Here is a 22101-nt window from a genome sequence, read left to right as displayed (position 1 = left end):
TAGATGTTGTCTCCTTGAGCTTCTGTGCATTCCTGACTGGAATCTCCTTATTAAGGAAACCAATATAGCTAATTTTGGGCGGATATTTCTGAGTTCTTCTTATTTAAGGATTAATAGCTCCATTTATGATATTTCTTTATGCTATCAATTGCAATATTCGGATTCATGAAGTTTGTACATAGGCATGTAGTCAGGCGATAAGTTGCTGATCATTTGTGAGGTAAACAATTTTTCTGGTAGAAGCTGGCAGTCATTAGTCGGCACAAACGAGTGTTGTTTAAGCATGTGCATAAGCTTAAGTGACTGGATAAGGTGTAAGCTTGAATTTATTTTGATATGTTTGAGTATAGCAAAGAAATGATTCAATGGAATTCTCGAGTTACTGAGGTAAGTTGCATAGTGATTGAAGTTTTATAGCTGGCAAAGACTTTCTTGTTGGACATTTTGCTTGTTCCTTCAATATTCTTCAACTCTTTGATATGTTAACTGTAGATTAAAACAGGAAAATGTGAAAAATATATCTCTTTTGTTTGACTGCAATGTTCAGTTCCGTATAAGTTATGATAACCATTCTTAATGCAAACTTTGGACTATGGCAACAGCTAAAGTGACAAATACTTGTTATTCGTGGCGATAACTATCATTGTGCATATCAATGCCTAAACAGATTGTGTTTCATATGTGGAACTTGTGTTCTTATAAGAGAACTCTATCAGGATGGGTGAAAGTAAAATTGAATGAGGTGTTATGATATTCTTTATGGTCTGGATTTTAGTTTGGAAGCCTTGACAGCTTATTCTTACATAAAAGTACTCAATATTTTATGGCTTGGCTTGAAAATTTGATTTACCTAGATCCTATGTTTACCTAGTCCTTTGGTTCGGGGATAAAAGGGGGGTTAGGGGGTTAACACCCTTTTTATACCCAAACCCTATCTTTTGAGTGGGGGGGTTTGTTAACCCTACCCTTAACGACCGTTAAGGGTGAGGTTAACAAACCTTCCCCCTAGAATTGGGGTGGGATTAAGTTAATCCCACCCCAATTTAATTTTTAAATATAAATTTATAATTTTAATTTTAGTTTATAAATTTTAAAAATTTATAATTTATAATCTTAAAATTAATATTACTATTTTTAAATTTAAAATTAAAAATTAAAAATTTATTTTTAAATTTTAAATTTGACATTTTATATTTGAAATTTTAAAAAAGTATAATTTGCAATCTTAAAACTAATATTTATTGTTTAAAATTTTAAATTTTAAACTTTAAAATTTACATTTTAAATTTTAAAATTTACATTTTAAATTTTAAATTTTAAATTTAATATTTTTTAATTAATTTAAATTTTAAATTTTTAAATTCGAGATTTAATTTATTAATTTTGAATTATGTAATTTTGAAAGTTATTTATTTAAATTTGAAATATAAAATAAAAAAAATTAAATTTAAATATAAAAGTTGGGGCAAAATTAATACTTTTTATTTATAACAACGCACTATTCTTCTTATTCTACCTATTTCAATCAAACGCTATTTTTTTTATATCCGGATTAAGTTCAATTCTCAACCAAACACAAAATTACTCTAATTTCATTTTAATCCTGAATTTAATTCTATTTCTAGAATAACTGGTTTTTACTTAACCCCGAACCAAACACTATGCTTTGTCTGGACTTTTGGCTCCTGTTGGCCAATTGCTTATGCTTGCATAACATTAAATGGTTGCTTTAGGTTGATATGAGTAATACAAACTGGATTTTAAGCCATATGAGAAAAAACATATTTAAATCACAAACCTGTTTTGATTTGTAGCGCGCACTTGATTTGTTACCTGCAATTGAAATAAGGGTAGTTTGAGTACCTAAACATTTGATTAACTGATTTTATCTGGATAACAAAAATTTCTGCTTTTTGGATAGGCACCACGAACTAAATTTTATATTATATATTTAAATTTTCATCAGTTAGTACGTGGACTAAACCCAGGCCGCATATATCCGCACAAAAACTCGACCTCGACCTTGGTTCGCACGAGTCGCGCCGGAGTTAACTATACTCACTTATCACTGGCACGTGCGAATCGCCGCTCTTCTATTTAAGTAGTTGGTAACTCTCAAACTTTTGCCCTAGGGGGATCGCTCGAGAGAAGAGGGCTCTCCCGCTCCGCCGCCCCGGCCCCGAAAATAAATAAATATAAATAATCGGCGGCTCCTCGTCCCTTCTCTTGTTTACACAAGTTTCAAAATCTCTCCCTCCTTTATTCGGATGCGATGAAGAGACGCAATTAATCTCTTTCGAAGGTCGTCGTCGTTTCGCAACGATCGGTCGATCGATCTGTATGAGAGATCATCCCATTTGGTTCGTATTCGCTGAGCATCCATTACCTTTTCCTCTCCTGTTTCTCGTTTTCATTATTATTTTCTTATGATTTTTGTTTTTTGATTCTTTCGAAACAACGAAGGACCTATGGATTAATCGCTTTTGCCAAAAGTGCGGTTTAATCCAAGTTTGCCTTCGGATAGTAAAATCGGCAACGCTTTTCGGATCCCGCCGGATTATCAACTGCGCTTTTGAGTTTGGTCGTTTCGGATCCATCAATTTGCCACATTTTTTCGGGAGAGAATTTAAGGATTTTTTTTTAATTAAATTTTTTTTAAAAAAAGACGGTGCGAAGGGCCCAGCGGAGGGGTGTAAATCTCCTACTATTGTTGAGACCTCTCTAACGATTGTATCTAACCTTCGTACATAAGTCACAGCCGTTTCGTAGGACGCGTGGATTGCATATTTTGTTAGGGTTTCACGGCGTCTGAAACCGCGGCAACATTGACGACCCCTGATCTTCTTTTTCTTTTTTTTTTTTTTCCTTTTTTCTTTTTTTCCCCTTCAACTAATCAATCTATATGAGCAACAGGGGAGTAATATAGTTGGAAACAATTACTATTCCATCCATCCTATGGGTACTTGATTCCAAGCTTAACGGGTGGAAACGATTTTTCATACCCCGTATTGGAACCGAAATTCACATTGTTGCAACTAGAGGCTATCATCATTGCAACAACCCAAATCTAAACACTTTCAATTTACAACATGAAAATCAAAATCATCTGTTTCTCTCCGGACAATTAACTTGCAATCATCTAACAACTTCGAACATGGACGACGATCGAGCAGTCCATGAATTAGCTCTTGTAAACATCGATAACAAGCTGTCAGTTCCTCTCGAGCTTCGGATAGGCCCACAACTTGGGAAGCTGCCGTGCTCTGCTCGGCAACAGGTCCTCGGAATCACTATTATCACTATCTGAAGAGGAAGAACCATCAGAGGACGACGATGTCAACTTCGCCGCACCCAACAGATACTCCACAACCTGGTACCAGGAAACGGCTATTATGTCGTTGAAACACTAGATAGCAATGCAGATTTAGGTACGTAGATAGGAGCATGTTGTTTGAAGTGATGAATCTAGAATTTGCACCAGCATTACATGTCAAGGAGAAGAAAAAAAAAAGTCTTTAAAGGGCAAGAGAGAAGTTTTTGTTTTATTTTTTGGGAATGTAAGCATAGAGCTGATCATATATACCAGAGAGTATGCCATGTTAAAACTTATTATTTTTGAACTCCATTTTTCGTAAAAGTTTCTTCAACATATAGTTAACAGTATAAATGATCGCATTAGAGAGGCAAAATATGTGGAAACAAACATCAGCAGTCCAAATTAATTGAGAGAATTACCCGACTAGTGGATATTGGTCTTATTTTTCCTTCATAATTCCCGAGCTTGTGGCAGTCGTGTGGGGTAGCACATGTCAGATTACTGAACCAAAATTTTGATCCACAGCATGTGCAAAATGCCCTAATTGGTGTGAACTTGAACGATGAATTACCTGTAATATAGTTATCCACTCATCCATCATAGACACTAGACAAGAGAAACACTGCTACTTCACCACAACCATGGAAGAAAATAAACAACCAATGCGAAAGAGAAGCAGAAAATATAAGATGTATCCAAATTGCAGTTCAATATTGGAGCCATCCATGTAGCACAAACTAAAAGCAGGAAGGTATTTTTCAATGGCGAGTTTTTCTTCAGGCTGTAATGTCTTCCCTTAATCCTAATCATGCGAATGCCTGAAATGTCTAAGATGGCTAGGTTGCTAAAATAACCAATGATTAAAAGATGATGAGCAACCATATGAGGGATAAGACGAACATGACTAAATAAACTACTTTAGTGAGACGGAACATAAGCGGCATACCAGAGGAATAAGAGAACTGATCAGCGGAGATGAAAGATTGCTGAAAACTCACAATTTAGGAAGAGTATAGAAGAACAGAGATTACTGCAGGTAAACAATCTCTGGTTCTTGATAAATGTGGATACACGCAGATGTATATAAAACACACAATTGCCATAGATAAGTGGAGTCAAGGAAATAATGTGTCGGATCGTTGGCGCTAACTATTAATCCCAAAAGCTCGAGCTGTTAGAAATACGCAACCAATTCACTTAAAGCGTACAGAAACAGCGCCCACGGGTCTCGATTGTGACTCGGCCCACCTGGCCTCACGCCACTTCGAACATGACTCGGCCCAACCCAGCCTCACGCCATTTCGAACATGACTCGGCCCACATGGCCTCCCGCCACAGGGCAGGATGCTGGCCCATTTAAGCCAACATAATGGAATATCAAGAACTATCATTCACATATTATCCTCTCTTTACTGTAATTTTGGTACCCTTTTTTTTTTTGGCGGTAGCTTTACATGTTTATGTATTTTGAATATAAAGTGCTAGAATAATGGTGCCCAAAGCAGCTAGCATATGAAAGTTACCTGAAACATTACAAGGAAAAGATTGTACCTGTATATTTCCTCCGGAAAGCCCTTTTCCAATTAAAACTGCTCGCTGGATTCACATCTGTTATTCTTTCTGGACCTATCCTGTTGTGCTGAATAGATTGATAACCTTCCTCTTCACTTCCACAAATCTTATAGCCATCCCCGAAGAACAGCGAATACAGCATCTGCCACAAGTTATTACCATTTGCAGCAGAGTTCCATGCCCTTCTAAGAGAAGATGGATAGTGTTAACAATAGGCAAGAAAATTATTTGCGTGAATTGAGCATGAAAAAAGCAGCATACCAGCAGACCAAACTCACAGCTACTAAAGATCGCACGTCCAGATATCTGAAGATGTGAACAAGCAAATCATACGGTAATTGCACCGAATCTGACGAGGAAAAATAAGTCAGTACTGTACAATAGAGTAACATCCAACAGCTCCCGAAGAGAACAGGACAGAGTCTCTAGTAGGCTATCAGAAGCATCATCTAGCAATGAACTGCAGTTTAATTGGTTAATGAACATTCTTTTAATTGGTAATTAGGTCTTAAAAGTTCAAAGCACATTTGGAAACTCAACATCTATGCTGCTTAAATTGAACTAGATAATTTGTAAATTATGTATGTTTAGTTGTATATACAGCATCTCTTAGCTACCTCCAACTTGGTGCGCTTTCGCACGCCTCAAATGCGCAATGACAGAGTGCTTGTACTCCGAAGCCACCAGCGCCTTTTTCTGTTTGGGCAGTACAGCTTCTGCAGCTTGTACAAGGATGTTGGCTGATGATATCGCATTCCCCGTCTGCGCACTGCAGCACCGGCAACTCAGCTAATTTCTTTCACGCATACTAAAACCAGAGAAACAAACCAAGAAACATATATCTATCGATAATACCCTATACCATTTTTAATGAAACATGATATCTGACGTTTTAGGAGAACATGACAAGGTACTACAATGGAAAATTTTCCAATATAAATTGTTAGAGATCAAGCAACAGAGTCGTAAACACCTGCAATCATGTACAAATATGATCCAAAAAAAAAAAAAACTCCTAGTTCGCAGGAATATCAGTAATAACAAGAAGTGCCGATTTATCCATAATAACTCGTGAGAGAGGATTAAATCACATCGCCAATAGATTTAGACCTAAATTGCGAGTGAAAAACTTGCGATTAGCAATAAAATGAAACGAAGTTCGAATCGAGAACAATTCAAAACTACGATTAGCGTGCGCGGAGAAATCGAGTTTACTCGGGGAGGATTCGGAGGGCGAAGAGGGTGTCGTCGAGGACGAGGGATTTGAAGCCCTTGGGGAGGGGCGCGTAGGCGAGGCGGAGGGTGCGGGCGAGCTCGTAACACGCCCCCGCGTAGTCGGCATCGCGCGAGAGCGCTTCCCTGAGCCCTAATCGCTCGTACCTCTCCTCCGCCGAACTCGCCTCCCCCATCAACGCCGACTCCGTCCGCCGCCGACTCCTCCTCCTTCCTCCCCTCCGGCGATCTTTGGCTTGACGCGTTTCCGGTCGTTAGGTTTCGGGGGGCGACGATGATGCAACTCCGGGTAAAAATGTATGGCCGGTCCCTGTACTGTTCTCTTGTTGCGAAACGGGGCTTGGTTGCTTCTGAACTTTTCTGAGACTTTGTTTGGTTCACCAATTTTACATTTTGGAATCAGATCAGAGTTTGCTGATTTTGATTATTGTTATTTGTTTCACGGGAATCTAATTTTGATACCTATTTTCCTTTTAGAACGAAAATGATTCAATGAATTTATGACTCAATCGGAACCTCTAAATTCTGAATAAGCTCATTATAAATATCTTTTCTCTCTCCTTTAATCACTCTTTTTTTTTTTAATTAAGATTCTCTCTTAAAATTTTAGGTGTTCATTTTGGTTTCCGTTTTAAAAATAAACCAAATATTTTTTTGGATGGTTCATTATTTTATTATTTATTCTAATGCAATTTAATTTAATTTTTTTTATTTGTACCTCAATCATGAACTAAATATGCCCTTACATTACATTATAGTTTTAATTCTGAGTGTTGAAATAACTAGTGCTGCAGTGACTAAGCTATTTACATATGAAAAGAGTGCAGTAATTATTTTATCAAAAATTTTAAATGCTTCAGTAAAAAGTGTAATTACCAAATTGCAATATAGGATAGTGAAGGACGATCTACAAATTTTACCCTAGTTTCCTATTTCGCCATTTTGGTTTTATTTTTTTTAAAAAAAAAACAAAGACAAAATTTCCAACAAATCGGCAGTAATTTAGGGTTCGAGGAATGGAATGTGCAGTGCACGAGCCAAGAACATACAGTGAAAACATGTATTAAAAACTATAAATATGCATCTTCCAACACGCGCGCAAGCACACAGCTGAGAAAGAGAATAATCATGATTCATTCAACCTAAATACACTACCCCACCAAATGGGAGGGATAAATTTATACAACCAAATGCCAAATCTAATTGACAAATACAAATACATATCTACATACCAAATATATATATATATATATATATAGAGAGAGAGAGAGAGAGAGCGAGAGAGAGCTAAGAAAGAATGTTACAATATGATTGTGATTCATAAGTGGTCTTCGACAGAGGAATGAAGAAGTTCTTAGTAATATGAAAGAAACGACTCTGCTAGAAAACCGCGTGTATGTAAACTAGTGCCATTTTAAGGGCCAAACCACATGTCCAAATGTACGTAGATCGGTCGGCGTTCTACAAGAAGTATGACAACTGCTGCTTTTTCCGAGATCCCCCTTCCCCGTAGAGATCATTCCACTGCTTCAATTCACCCATAACAGAACCTTCGGCAGCAAAACTAGCAGCAACCTGAAAGGTATTGTTTTGTCAAATAACTTTAGTCGGCAGAAATGGAAGATCTTATATGCCTAGAGCAAGAAAATTTTGGGCATGTCAAACATGCTGCTTTTCAACATAAACAGAGCATTTGAACAAACATAAAAACTCACCTGACTCTTTGCCTGCCTCAAGTCTTCCATGTTTAATGGTCTGAGGGTGATTTTCTGCTCTTCATTATCTTCCTTGCTTTCAGCAGCCTCCGTGGCACTCTCGCCACTGTCAGTTTTTTGTTTCCTCTCCTGCCATGTAGAGTATTTACTGCTTTAAAAGCTTGATCAACAAATAAAACAGGTATCGCAGCTTCCACAGTTAAGGAATCAAAGAACATCAAACAAGCCGAAGCAAGAGAGGAAAGATTATGCAAGAGAATTAAGGAAGAGATAGGTTAATGTAACCCTTTCATTTAATAAGATTCACCACATAGATAGATTTTCCGTTTTAGTGAGAGGCAAAAGTAGAATGATTGCTAAAAGATTTAAATAGAGGAAAAAATGTCTTATCCAGATGCAGATTCTGCTTTCTTTTTCAACCAAAAACTATGAACGCATCAAAACTGCATAGAGAAGTAAGGAAAACAAGTTTTACCAGTTCTTTTTGTCTTTCTTTCTGAATCAGCTCCCTAACAGGACGATATGCAGCCGTCACACACAGATTCTGTGCCCAAATTTTTCACAGTTAGCAATTACTCATATTGTTGTTACAACAATATTAAAAAGATACAGACCTTAAGATCACTCCCACTGTATCCTTCAGTCATAGTCGCGAGTTCCTTAAAATCGAGCCCTTCCTCAACCTTTTCTTTCGATAGAAGTGTTTTCAGAATCAATTCCCTGCTCTCAACAGTTGGGAGGCCAACCATGATCCTGTTCATGAAAGGACGTAAGAGCCAAAAAAGAAACATTTACTTTCACCATGAAATGACTTAGGTCTCTGAAGTTTGCCCCATTTTTCAGTTCTACGAGTTTCAATTTTAACAAAGCAATCTAACATAGTGCTAACAGGACTTAGTAGTTACATGAAATAAATTTCAATGACTAAATTGGTATAATCAGAACAGCATAGACGAAATCAATATCAGTGTCAAACTTCAGGGATTAAATTCGGAATTTCTCCAATAGCTTAATTACTCTTACGACATCTGTGAATTTTATCACTAGACTAACCTGCGCTCAAACCTCCTAATAATCGCTTCATCGAGGTCAAATGGCCTGTTTGTCGCCGCAAGAACAAGGATTCTCTCCTCCAACTTTGTCAAAAGCCCATCCCAATGAGTCATGAACTCATTCTTGATCTTCCGCATCGCCTCGTGCTCCCCAGCCCTAGTTCGCTGCCCTAGCATACTGTCAACCTCATCCACAAAAATAATAGTAGGGGCAACCTTTGCAGCTAAAGTGAACAGAGCCCTGACATTCTTCTCATCCTCCCCAAACCATTTGGATGTGATAGTGGACATTGACACGTTAATAAAACTTGCACCAGCTTCATTTGCTATGGCCTTTGCAAGCATCGTTTTACCTGTTCCAGGTGGACCAAACAGCAGTATACCACGGCATGGCTTTAAAAGGCCACCTTTGAAGAGGTCGGGCCGGCGAAGAGGGAGCATGACTAGCTCTTGAAGTGATTCTTTTATATCGTCCATCGCACCAATGTCATCGAAAGTCACTCCAATTTCATTGGCTGGAATAACCTCTGGTCTGATCCGTTTCTCGAATTCATTGTCTGGAGCTACCTCCTGCTTAAGGAAATCAGAAAAAAGTTCAAAAAAAAAAAAAACAACAACCTTCAGGNGGGGCGGAGAATATGTTCTGGTATTGCTACTTTAGACATACCAAATATAATCAAACTTACAGGAGGTTTTGTTGGCAGAGATGAACTCTCGCTGTCCTTAGCCACTGCTGATGCTGACTTCTCTGGGTCACTTTTGTTTTCATGGGTTGATGCTTTACTAGTACCCTCAGATTTGGTGGCAGCTGCATCATCCTTTGGGGCTTCCTGAAAACATACTTACGTGAATCACTTGCTTTTATCTTAACACAACACCGTATTTAATTATTCATCTGGAAGCTTTGCATACCTCTCCTGATTCAATATTCACTTCCAGCTTCAGGGTATCCTTCCCAGAATTCTTGCTTTCTTGGAATATGCTCAATCCATGAGATAAGCTATTCACACAAACATATAATTAGAAGAAGCAAGAAAACAATCCAATAAAAAAGATCCCCAAAATCATGATGCACAATCTGACCTGTTTAAAGAAATAACAAGCTTTCCGCTCCTGTACTCGGGTTCCTTATTATTCATCAAATGATGAGAGACTGCCGATATAATAATTTCCTCTATGTAATTGCTGAGAACCAGAGTGTCCTCTAAGCAGATTGAGCCCAAATCATCACAGTCGAGATCATTAGCTGCTAGAACCTCTGTGATGTGGTTTCTGTTATCCTGAATTTTGATCAATTTCATGTCGTCTTCAAGCTGGGATTTCCAGCTGACAAGGTGGGTCTCATCTTCAGGAGGCTTAATTTCTATGTTGTATGGGAATAGAATGCTAAGCCTCCCTTCAACATCTTTATAATCACTATCAGGCTCCAGCAACCTTGAACCAAGTATTAACACCGGACCAGATAGTTTGTTCAACATTTTCTGAAACAAATTGTACATCCTTTGTGATCTATGCAGAAGGCTCTCGACATCCCTTATGTAAAGGACAATGGGATTGCTTGTGGAGATTGAATCAAGAACCTGGACATACAGTTGTACTACATTATTTCTCAGGGCTAAGGAATATTTTTTGTAAAGATTTGAGGATATCAACCAATACTGAATTGTACCTTGTAAAGTGATTGAACAAGAACTTTCTCGTCAAAAGACCAACTGATGTTTCGTTTATGAGAAACTGCCCAATTGAAAAATCACGAGAAAGTAAAAAAAAAGGGGGGGAAATAATGTCAAGGGAGCACTTAGTAAAGTTTAAGCACCTATTTTACTGGCTAAATTAGAAATGACTGAAACTACCTGGATTACTTGTGTTTTGTTGCGAGAGGCTGCTCATATCAGTTGAAACTGAGGCATTTTTTCGAAGCACAGGTTCATTGCCAGTGCAATCTGAACCCCTGAGAAGAAAGAGCACGTGTCAATAAAATAAAATGAAGATATTCATGGTGAATGTGATCATTAATACAATTAGTATAGTACCTTGACCTTAACTCCACACTGCTGCTTCGCCTTCGCAGTACTCCTACAATAACTTTTACAATTAATAAAATGTATTTATGAATGGAGGGGCAAGTTTATCTGTGAATGAGTCAACAAGCATATTTGCCAGTAATTTACTATCACGGTATTGTGCATACTATCACTTTAATCTTTAAAAGGGCTCAACAACTATAACAATTGACAGGAATGCAGCAAATAGGAATCCATTAATACCATTTTGTTCCTCCCTCTTAGTAAGTATTGAAAAAGATCCGAGTAAATCAGACATCTTCTCCAATGTCGCCTCCTTTATGGATCCTCTATTGGACTGAAAGCAGTAGAAGCAGAAATTATTCCAAATATAGCATCCAATCTCGCCATATGGACTTCAATTACAAGATGTATACACTTCACAATTATGCAGCAACAAAATGTTGATTTGAATTTATATGCAATCACAATACATGAGTCTAATAAGTGACTTCAACATCAATTACTCACACCAATATTGATTACCCAGATGTCTCTTTTCTCCCACAAAGGAAGCGAATATGCAAAGAAATAATGCTAAACAATACAAACTAAATGTGGTACATATGTAACATAAAGTTGTTACCAAATCTTTGTTGCATAAACCATATTTGCTCTGGATCTGCAATTCAATAATGTAGGTAAAGTCAGAATCACTATCATTTAACACAACCCCCAAAGAAAAGAAAAGAAAAGAAAAGCATAGCATTTAAGTTACCTTAAGTGAGAAATCAGGAACATCTAGCAGCAGCAACTTGGACTCAAAGTAATGTGCAAGGGCTTTGGCAAGCATCTGCTGGTAAAGCTCTTCAGACAGATTCTCATAATCAGCTTCAAATAAATGATTTAAAACACAGAAATTAAGGAACAAGGAATATGATCAAATAAATAACAAGTTAAATGTTACCTGCAGGGCCTGAAAGTAGAATAGCCCGGCTAGCAGGAGTAAGGTTTCGCGTGTACTTGGACATTTCTGTTTGCTTCAAATGAACATAGGCCACACTTGTTAAGACAGCTCGCGTCTGCTCACTGTCAAGAAGATCCAAAGCAGTAAAATTTAGAATGTAAGAAAGAGATACTAGCAGTATTAACTTCTGACACTAAAGATAGAAAGAAAATCAAACAGGCAGAAGAATCCAGTGTATTTCTCCTTCAGAAATGGACAAGAATTTGCAACTTGGCAATTCATTCACACGCCACACATAAGACCTCTGGTGTCTGAATTGAATGATAATGAGTTGAAGGTGCTAAAAGGCTTAGCATGCTGAAGTTATGAGGACAAAAAAAAGGAAAACAGATAGCTGATTCCGTTAGTGTATTGAAACCAAAGTTATACTCTATGGATACTTCTAGTCACCATCAAATTAAACAATGGAATATTCCATGAGCATTCCCAGAAAGCGAATAATGAGAGACAGCTTTAGTTTATTAAGGAAACCCTGTCAACTAAACAAGACACTCCTGATCCAACAGGTTGAAGCTAAAATTTGTGTGCATGGCATTTACCTGACTACATGTGCATAAGTAAAGAATGTTCACTGGCCAACTAGGGGGCTCAAATTAAGTTAGCTTAGCCGAAAAATAGCTCGACAAGGGCGGTATACAAATATAGTGCCAATCATCCATAAATTCTAATTTAACCCTCAGTCGGAAATCATTGAGAACATACTAAAAGATGGAAAAAAATTTACAAATGGTAACCAAAGGATAAATGCAACATTAGTTATTATGTTATTTCTCATTATTTCTACCCGTAATCCAATTAAAAAGATAAGAATATCTCTGTCGTGCAAGCTTAAATCTCTATTCACTGAAAAATGAAAAAAAAATTCCCACGTTGGATGACAGTAGAATAGGTAGAGTGGGCAAGCACAAAATAAGTAAGATTGGCTGTTGTCTGTTGTAGCAGCAAAATTGGACAATGCCCATTACTCAAAATTCCCATCACCAGGATGAAAGTCCTTATAATTGTAGAAGAACCAAAAAAAATTACCTTGACAGAGTATACAACAAAGTCCAAGTGAAACCATCAGAGTTCATGTTGTATACTGTTGATAGTAAATGAATAGTATTTACTGTCAACTTTGTGGCCCTTGGATCGATACTACTCCACCTACCCTACTAATCCCTAGGCACCCAAAGAATAAAAAGTTGATAATAAACACTATTCTTGGCGATATAGCGTTGGGATATATTATAATACCAGCCTCATTCCGCATTGGGAATATATTATAATACCAAAAATCCAGGACAAGTTGGCGATATAGCGTTTGGCTTTGAGTTATTGGCATAATTATTATTGCTTGCCCCCCTGTTCTTTCAAGGCATGGCAAAAATGATGTAATAGGAGAACTACAGAACACCCCTATTGGTGACCCCATCTGACACAAAATCCGCCTCAGAGAACCACACAAGCATTAAAGAAAAAAAAAATCCCAAGAATAACAGACACCAATTGGAAACAAAAGAAGCAGCCCAACAAGTACTATTTTATTGTAAACAATTTAATAAGGGAATCCATAGGACAGAGAGGATCCAATAATTTCACATAAAAGACGCTTTTTTTTTTCTTTTGTTTTTCAATCTCCCTTCACAAGGCCTCGTGATTACATTCGGCGGTATGAATTAAATATTGATAAAACTTAAAATAGATCCAACGAAAGAGATAGAAAAGATACGGGTTAATTGTACCATTTAGTTTTGAAATTTTTATTTTTTACAATTAAATACTTTATAATAATTAATTATTTTAATTAAGATATTTTGTGAATACTAAACTATGTCAGCCGCATCAGCTCCAAAGCTTACGGCATGGTAATATTTATCTGAATAATTGATATTTTATCAAAAACATTTTGGAAATAATTAACAGATACTGTGTACTCAATGTTGTATTGTTGTTTATTTTGTTTTTATAAGTAAAATTTTACATAATGGGATATGTCTAACGTGATTTTTTGTAGTATTCTTACCATTGCTAGTTAGCTAGCTTGGAAATACCACACACACAAAAAAAAAAAGGTATCAAATTTGTTATAGTTTTGTTGCCTAAAAATTTTCACAAAAACAATACTCCTGAACATGAAATTATACTAAAAAATGATAAAAATTACAAATATCAAACGAAACCTTAGAAACTAAATTAATCGGAAAAAAAAAATGGAGAGAGGAATTAATCAAATTATACAGAGGTAGAGCCAAAAAAGAGAAATTTACCTGAGGTAATACGGAAACTCATCGAAGGTGACTTTGCTCTCCCTCCCATCCACCACCTGCCTCATCAGCTCCGCCTCCACGTCGTCGGGCGCCGCCCCGCCCGGCGGCGGCGCCGCCGCCGCCGCCCACTTCCCTACGCCGAGCCCCACCCCGACGCCGAGCCCCACGCCGAGGGCCGATACGAGGAATCGCCTCTGCTCCATCTCTCCTCTCCACCATGCACGTACGGACCCGACCTCGAGCTCCGGACAACGCTAGATATGGCGAAATCGCAAAGAGAGGAGGGGGACTTCGGATACTAATTTTAGGGTTTTGTGGATTCGAGCAGGAGCTCCGAGAAATGCTACGAGGAATCGACCCAAGGGTCTATTTATAGATGTACTTGGGGAGAGGGCACTTACCAAAAAAAAAAAAAAAAGAGAAAAAAAGAAAAAGAAAAAAGAAAAAAAGGCGCTTTTAGAAAAAGCCGCGCGAAGGGAAAGCGGGTGCAGCAGCAGCGGAGGAAGCGTTAGTCGAAGCCGAATTGGTGGGTTCCCGCTGGAGGGCTCTTTTTCGAAATGGCTTTTCCGAAAAGGGCTTTTTGGCGAATGGGAAATGGAATCTTAGTCGAGGGAGAGGGGCCGGTGTTGTTCGTGGCTGTGGAGGTTGACGTGTTCCCGTGCTGTTTTGACGTTGCTTCGACACTTTTGAGGGCCCGAAGACACCGCTCCTTTTTCTTCGCCACTGTTCGGAATCCTGCAGCTCCAAGTACAAAAAGATTTGTGAATCTAACAAACTCATCTATTTTTATATTTTATAATTTTATAAAATAATTATTGTGCTCTAAAATTTAAATAATTCTAGAAGCTTGACGTGACTTTCTTGCGTGATTCAAATTCAGAACCTTCTATTCTGATACCATATAAAATAATCATTATATTCTAAAAATTTGAGCTATTGAAAAACGGTGTTTATATATTTTTATATTTAATATGGTATCGGGGCCAAATTTTAGATGATCTTGTATGAAATGACAATCGAGTTCAATGTGTTTCGTTCGCTCCTGAAAGACGGAATTCTCGGCGATATGCAGTGCGGCCTGATTATCATAAAAAATTTAAGTTGTTAGAGAACAGTATTTGTATGTTTTTATATCTAACAAATTTCGGCACCAAAGCACATGCCATGCATGAAGACTGCTTAATTTTTTGGAATCGCCAATTAAGCACCTGAGATTCAAAAAAATACAAATAAATTTTTTATTGCGTAAGTGGTTGTTACTGCACGTTTAGACTATATACCTCTTATCTATAGAGGTCAACTATAAAATATAAAACAATAATGCGTTGAGATACGATCACTATATGTGATAGATGTTAGAGTTAAAAAAAAAAAAATTAAGGAGAGAATAAGGATACCTTATTGCATTTTTATTTGGACTAGAGAGATGAATTTCAAGTTCTCGAACGGAAGCTTAATTTGCGACTCTTGCTTTTTTCTGCTAACACATTTGTTAGAGCAACATAAATGAAAAGATAATAAAATCATAAATTATCCGCAAAGAAAATGTTACACACCGATCGTCCCTAAAACAAGTGGTAAAGGACTTGATGATTGGTACCCGAGACCCAAGTTCGAATCCTAGTTGATTCACATTTCCAGCTAAGCTTATTTCTAAATAAATAATCGAAGCGGGTACGTAGTATGCTATCTATCTCTTTCAAAAAAAAAAAAAGAAGAAAATGTTTCACTTAGTAGGTACCTAAATTTCTCTTGCATAAAAAATTATATTGATTTTAACTTTGCTTTTCAGTTACTAATCATTAGAAATAAATTGAAAAAATTGGAATGCATGATCGTAAGTTTTCATACAAAAACTTTATTTCAAAGTCTTGGTATATTGTGTCCACTTTATAACTAAGGCATAGTTTTATATTAATATAAAGACAGAAAAATTCAAAATACTTTGAACCTTCACTTGTTAAACGTCATAAAATTACTGTGAAAGTACTCAAGTAGTCACTAAAATGCAAGTAACGCTTATTTAATTCCTCAGTAATGGTTTAATTTTATTATTATTTGATACTATTAATGAAGATGATGTGTAAAATAGTTTTTAAATTTTTTTTAGTCTATATAAACGTATGTATTTTTAGACAAATGGCCCTTCAAACTAGTCCTAGGATTAAATCTAAATCAAATATTCATGTCCACAACAGCTCTCGATCCTAAACGGATTCAATATATGCCACCGTAGCTGTAAATTTTGGTAACACACAAGTGGAGACAAGCACGTGTAAATGTTGGCCACTTCCCAGAGCTTTTTTTTTTTTTTAATAAGTTTCTGATAGTTTTTGTTATTTTTTTTACTTTAATATTCTATAATTTTTAACAATAAGTCTAATAAAATATGTTATATTTTGAATCCGCAACTGAAGTATTACCAAATATGTACACAGACTCGTCAAATTGACAGAATTTTTTATGTCCGTCCAAAGTGTGTCTTAGCCTACCTGTATAAAACATTCCAAATCTGAATAATACACAAGAACCCATATCAACTTGACAAAATATAAAAAAAAAAAATTAAAAAAAATACGGTTAAAAATATAAAATAACTAGATTTTTATAAGTTATAGAACCTCAAACACTAACCATAAGATGAGAAATTCTATACTGCCACGCTTGCACCACACCATCAAGGGCTTTTTTTGCATTTAGACCCCTGACAAATTTTTATTTTAAAAATGGCTCTGTCAAAATTTAATTTGCAAAAATGACCCTGGGCCTGCCACGCAGGCGCCACGTCAGCACCACACGGGCAGGGCCAGGGCCAATGTGTTAAGTTAAACACGGTGAATCATTCATCGTGTTTAGACACGGTGAATGGTTCACCGTGTTTAGTATGTATATTTTGTATGTTAAAAGGAGAAATATGGAGTAGGGATGTCAATAGGTATGGATATCCGAAATATTATCCGAGCCCAAACCCGAATAAATTATATATATATATATANAATCTATACCGTTGGATGAAGATCTAAGAAATAAAATTATTAAATATTTTATATATTGTATAAATAAATAAAAATAAATTACGTATATATATAATTTATTCGGGTTTGGATTTGGATAATATTTCGGGTATCCATACCTATTGACATCCATATTCCTTATTCCACTTTTCAATATACAAAAAATACGTAAGAAACACGATGAACCATTCACCGTGTTTAGACACGGTGAATGATTCACCGTGTTCAACTTAATATCCTGTCCCCAGCCCTGCCCGCGTGGCGCTGACGTGGCGCCTGCGTAGCAGGGACAGGGCCATTTTTACAATTTTAATTTTGATAGGGCTATATTTAAAATAAAAATTGCTCAGGGGGCTATTTGTAAAAAAAGCCCCACCATCAATAAGACAATAACAAATCAATCACATTTTTTTTTTTAAACAAAAATATAACAAAAATATTTTTTTATAATCATGATGATGAAACATATATATCTAAAAAGAGATATTTAATTGGTTTGTGACGCCACGTCACCAATATATATATTCTAAAATTTTTCCCTTAAGACCCACAGTAAAATGTCAAGCAACTGTGATTGACATCTTTCAATTCAACTTAAATTTAGAATGAGCTTTTATACTAATTTTCTCTTTTATATTTATCCTACGTTGAGGCCCTTAGACCCAATAATTCTATGTAATTTTTTTATCAAATTAATGAAAACAGGATTACATGATAAGTTTTACATTTTAATGTTTGTATCGTGAATTATAATTCGAATAAAATAAAATTTTAGATATTCTTTTTAGACTTTTTTGCCGCATTTAAATGCTTATTAATTTTCGTGATAAAATTTAGAACTTTAAATACTACGCCAGATTCTAATGACGAAAATTTTTAAATAATGAAAAAAGATACATAAAAATATTTTGATTATTGCAGATGAAAGGAATAAGAGAAATAAAACAAAAAGAATAAAAATATTTTTTGTTCACATTTTAAAATCTCTCCCTCACGGAAATGTCTAAAGAAGAAACGCTGTAGCGTTTCTCCTTCCTCAAGAAATCTAGGCTTTACACGTGGCGTCTTGTGGTCCGTCAATTTTCGGCGGCCTCGTGCTTTGTCCCTTTGCCTCGAAGTCCGAGCCCTTTTTTTTTGTACTTTTGGCGCCCGCCTCAATGACCTCATGTACCAATAAAAACACTAAAAAACGTGCCCTAAATCGAAGGGAGGTTTCTCGGATGCAAATGGGGGCCAATCCGGGTCGGGTGGAGTTTCCAATCTTCCGCCCGATTATTTTTTTTTCCCCTTCTATGGATCAGAACGGATTTGAGGTAAAAATTAATTTTTACTATATTTTTATCCTCTTACATACCGTTTTATTTTGAGAGGGGCAGTGCTGAGTGGTAGCTTTTTTTTTTTTTTGACGAATTTTTAACAGATTGAATAAAAGACGGATTCAAAATTTAGATTATTTTTCTTTTAATTTTTTGCCTAATATGGATTAGGCTTCACCACTCTGGATCCATTAGCATTCTTAACTTTTGGTGCAATTTAAAAAGGTGATCCAAAATGCACAGAAAAAATTAAAGATTTATTTTTTAAAAAAAAAAAAATTTATTCTGCCATATTAAAGTAACTACAAGGGCTTGGTTCGAGATTAATTAATTCTGTTCTACCCATTATCACACAGTGTGCACATGCCAATCTACAATTTTACCTACCCAAGTTTTGAGAAAGGCATTGGAGCACAAACTCGATAAATAAGTATAGAAATTAATGACGAACACCATTTAGAAGAATATAATACTCGAAAGGAAAGAAGAAGATAATGATATTGCAACTTATATACTTACAAAGATTCCAATCCAAAACGAACTAAGACAATCGCTGGACATGCGTGTTGCGGTGCCCCTACCATAACGGTTATAGATAATTCTAACGGTCCTAGACCTAAATAGCGACGATAATTGTAATGGTCCTAGACCTAAACATTCGCGACTATAATAGGACATGTACTAACACAATAATTTTTTTCTCAAAAAAAATAACCTGCAATACCAAACGAAGCATCCAACTACCGCACCGACAAAAAAGAAGAAAAAAAAAAACACGAAAACTTGAAAGGTTATCGAAAGCATACAATAAGTTATCAAAAAGGATCCATGCACGATCTACATTCGCATTCACTTGTCCCTTTTCCCCACATCATGGTAGTGCAACTCCAACATGCAACACTTTCTTTTAACTACTTTTCTTTTCTTTTCGCGGCCTTTCAACATCAGAAGCAAAAGATTTTTTCAGAAATGAGCGGCGAGTAACTAACGCGAGAGGAGATTCCGATGCCCCCCCTCTAATTCTTAAACTTGAACTTACTAGGAAATGTGGATTTTTCTTTGATGTAAAGCATCTCTCGCGAGCCTCGGCGAATCGGAGGAGGACAGCGAGGCGCGGATCAAGTAGAATCTAAGTGGCCAAGTTCATGAGGATCCTTAAAATGGTATGGTGGTGGTCTCTCCATGTTGCTATTGGTGTTATAGGCTAGGGCATCTTTTTGCCATAGCCAGGTCATTCTCCACTTGTGTCAAACAAAGAACATGGGATAAAGGTAATCTAAATACTATTCTTTCCTCTAAGAATGAGTATATGTAACAATGGACCATCAAATGTAGTGCACAATACATTAACTTAAGTGGGGAAAAATAATTATGAGGGCCACACCAATTATGGGTTGTTATGATACAAATTGTTTTCTGTCGCAAATAGTGTAAATTAATTGTACGTTTAAATTTAGATACATTGACCAGTACCTGCTCAACGTTTGGAGTAAAATTTGGTAAGAATCCAGTAGGTACTCATATAAAGTACATGTTTGCATGCAATGTTTACATGTTCCTACAAGTTATCTTATAACTTGTACTCTGTTATGGGAGCTTTGCTTTTGAGATTAATTGATTATAGTCTACGAGTTGATTTTCGGATATTGCGGGATCTTTATAAAATCCAGCTTTTTAGGCTGGTAGCTAGGTTTATATGTCAATAAGATGGTTAAATTTATTTCATGAAAAATAATATTGTAGGAGTTGTATGTCTTACCCCGGTATAGATTCCTTTTCTTAGATGCTTTTTACATAAATAAATCCATTATGGAATACTATAAACAATAAACAATTTGGCGTCTTGTTGGCTTTGCTATAGATAGTACGTATAATATTGTTTCGATGAAATACTATCAAAGTATTGCTATTATCAGAAGCAATATATAGTGCAATATTTGGGATGGACTATTTCAGTGACACAGCTAGAAGCAACAAACAAGAGCTTCAATTTTTGAGAATATATATATTTAGAACCTCGTTTTTACATGGCTACTAAAGTTTGTTAATTGTTGTAAAATGCCAGAGATATCAGAATCGAACTCAAGGTCTCTTAGAACAGAGACGGCTTAGGATTGACCTCGATACCTATCATGTTATCCAAAAGATCAGTCGATCTCAATTAACAGAATTTCACACCACTTCACGATTCCAATTAACTTATCACGCATTCTCCTTTAATTGCCTGCTAAGTATCAAATCGAAGGCATCATCAGTGTGCAATATTTTACAGTTCATGAGCCAAATGCACGAAATAATTGGTACTCACAATGATGAGGACAAGAACTAAAAATACAAAAGAGGAGAGCTTTGTCGCTTTAAAGGTGTGAGCTTACACTATATTCTTAATTTTATTGCATGGGAGTAGCACATGGGTTTCCCACATAGTGCTAATTTGCTCAAAAAAAAAACTTATTTGCACATGGTAGCCAACAAAGCCTCCACTTCTCTCTTCTGATCACTGTTTAAATTAAACACGACCAAGCAATTGGAAAGTGGGCTTCAACTTTCAAGATTTTGGTAGTCTACGGACAAGAATTTTATTAGGTCATGCTTGTCCTGAGGCTAATTTACTCTCGCTTCTACTTTTGCTTCCGGCAGCAATAATTATCAATACAGTATTGGATAAAGCAAAAGCTGTAGATCGAGTTTTTTGCTGTAGCAGAAAATAAAAATAAGTTTCTGAGTCTCAAAAATAGATGTGCCAATTTGATGTTTTTAAGTGCACTAAGTTGAAGGTACGGCTTACGACGGGGACTCGAACTTCTGACCTCTAGATGGGCAGTTGGACTCATATCATTAGATTAACAGATCACGGGAATGCAGAAGTGGCCCTTGCCGGTCGATAAATTTCGAGGGTGTAGTTAGAATCCAAGTTCATGAAGGGCCAAGATGTGTAGGTTCTGAAAACAACAGAAAAAGGAAATTAATAAACTATTTATTGGTTTTGGATAGGGGATGATCCTCTCAACACAGTGTGACTTAGTCCGTTTAGGTAACTGATAAAACCATATCATATTCAGCGAGTACATGTCGTCTAATCTCGTCGTATCTAAAATGGACACTCCTAACTGCTTCAATTAATGAAAGTATGGCGCAAACAAACTTAAGGTTATTTTGTTGGGTAACAAGTGAGCTATTCTAATCAACTCTACAGTGCTGTAACCAATCGTCTCTAACACAAGTAGCAAAGAATTTGATATTTGATATACGAGATTTCCAGTTCAAAGTCTAATTGTATCACTCTTTCAACTAATTTTTTTTTTCTAAAAAAATGAAGTAATAACATACTACCATTCTCAACAAAAAAAACTCTCAAGTATTGGGACTAAAATGTCTCGACAAGTAGGATTAATTAACCAAACTTGCAAAAAAAGAAGAGATATTGGCTGAATATTTCCGTCGCTCTTAGGGCCTGTGTGAATAGCTCAAAATTTGGCATAAAATTATGCATAATTATATAGGTCCTGCATGATATCGAAGTCCATCTAATATTATTAAGTAAAATAAAATTAGGGTAAAAATATATAGAGATATACTTTTTCTTTTTCTAAAGGAACGGTAA

General features: G+C 36.3%; 2 protein-coding genes across 3 annotated transcripts; both read right to left on the bottom strand.

Moving 5' to 3' along the window:
• LOC109717498 (F-box protein At5g52880) lies at nt 2976-6591 on the bottom strand. The gene is made up of 6 exons (XM_020243319.1): nt 6104-6591; nt 5506-5657; nt 5150-5237; nt 4868-5070; nt 3736-3887; nt 2976-3370 (listed from the first exon to the last, which is right to left on the bottom strand). Exons 1-6 carry the CDS (start codon nt 6295-6297, stop codon nt 3212-3214), a joined length of 948 nt encoding a protein of 315 aa, XP_020098908.1. The 5' UTR covers nt 6298-6591; the 3' UTR covers nt 2976-3211.
• Nucleotides 7233-14617, bottom strand: LOC109717484 (putative cell division cycle ATPase). Of its 2 annotated transcripts, none has more exons than XM_020243298.1 (16): nt 14168-14617; nt 11859-11980; nt 11670-11758; nt 11538-11573; nt 11156-11249; nt 10922-10964; nt 10742-10839; nt 10558-10622; nt 9972-10468; nt 9801-9888; nt 9575-9718; nt 8890-9461; nt 8451-8589; nt 8312-8380; nt 7837-7965; nt 7233-7696 (listed from the first exon to the last, which is right to left on the bottom strand). In XM_020243298.1, the coding sequence occupies exons 1-16, from the start codon at nt 14368-14370 to the stop codon at nt 7583-7585; spliced, it is 2502 nt and encodes an 833-aa protein (XP_020098887.1). In that variant the 5' UTR covers nt 14371-14617; the 3' UTR covers nt 7233-7582. The 2 variants fall into 2 exon arrangements, with proteins under 2 accessions (XP_020098887.1, XP_020098888.1); XM_020243299.1 differs by having other exon boundaries at nt 8890-9458; nt 14168-14601.

Source organism: Ananas comosus, linkage group 11 (assembly GCF_001540865.1).
Source record: "Ananas comosus cultivar F153 linkage group 11, ASM154086v1, whole genome shotgun sequence".
NCBI lineage: Eukaryota > Viridiplantae > Streptophyta > Magnoliopsida > Poales > Bromeliaceae > Ananas > Ananas comosus.
This window is presented reverse-complemented; position numbering and strand designations above follow the sequence as displayed.

Bases quoted from the DNA above. Each gene is read 5' to 3' on its own strand.
- LOC109717484 (XM_020243298.1), bottom strand. From the start codon at position 14,370: ATGGAGCAGAGGCGATTCCTCGTATCGGCCCTCGGCGTGGGGCTCGGC. The intron at 11,981-14,167 runs GTAAATTTCTCT...TCTTCTTGACAG, and splicing joins GAGTTTCCGTATTACCTCAG to TGAGCAGACGCGAGCTGTCT. The intron at 7,697-7,836 runs GTGAGTTTTTAT...AATACCTTTCAG, and splicing joins TGAGGCAGGCAAAGAGTCAG to GTTGCTGCTAGTTTTGCTGC.
- LOC109717498 (XM_020243319.1), bottom strand. From the start codon at position 6,297: ATGGGGGAGGCGAGTTCGGCGGAGGAGAGGTACGAGCGATTAGGGCTC. The intron at 5,658-6,103 runs GTAAACTCGATT...CCGGTGCTGCAG, and splicing joins GCCCTCCGAATCCTCCCCGA to TGCGCAGACGGGGAATGCGA. The intron at 5,238-5,505 runs GTAGCTAAGAGA...TTTCCTCGTCAG, and splicing joins GAAAGCGCACCAAGTTGGAG to ATTCGGTGCAATTACCGTAT.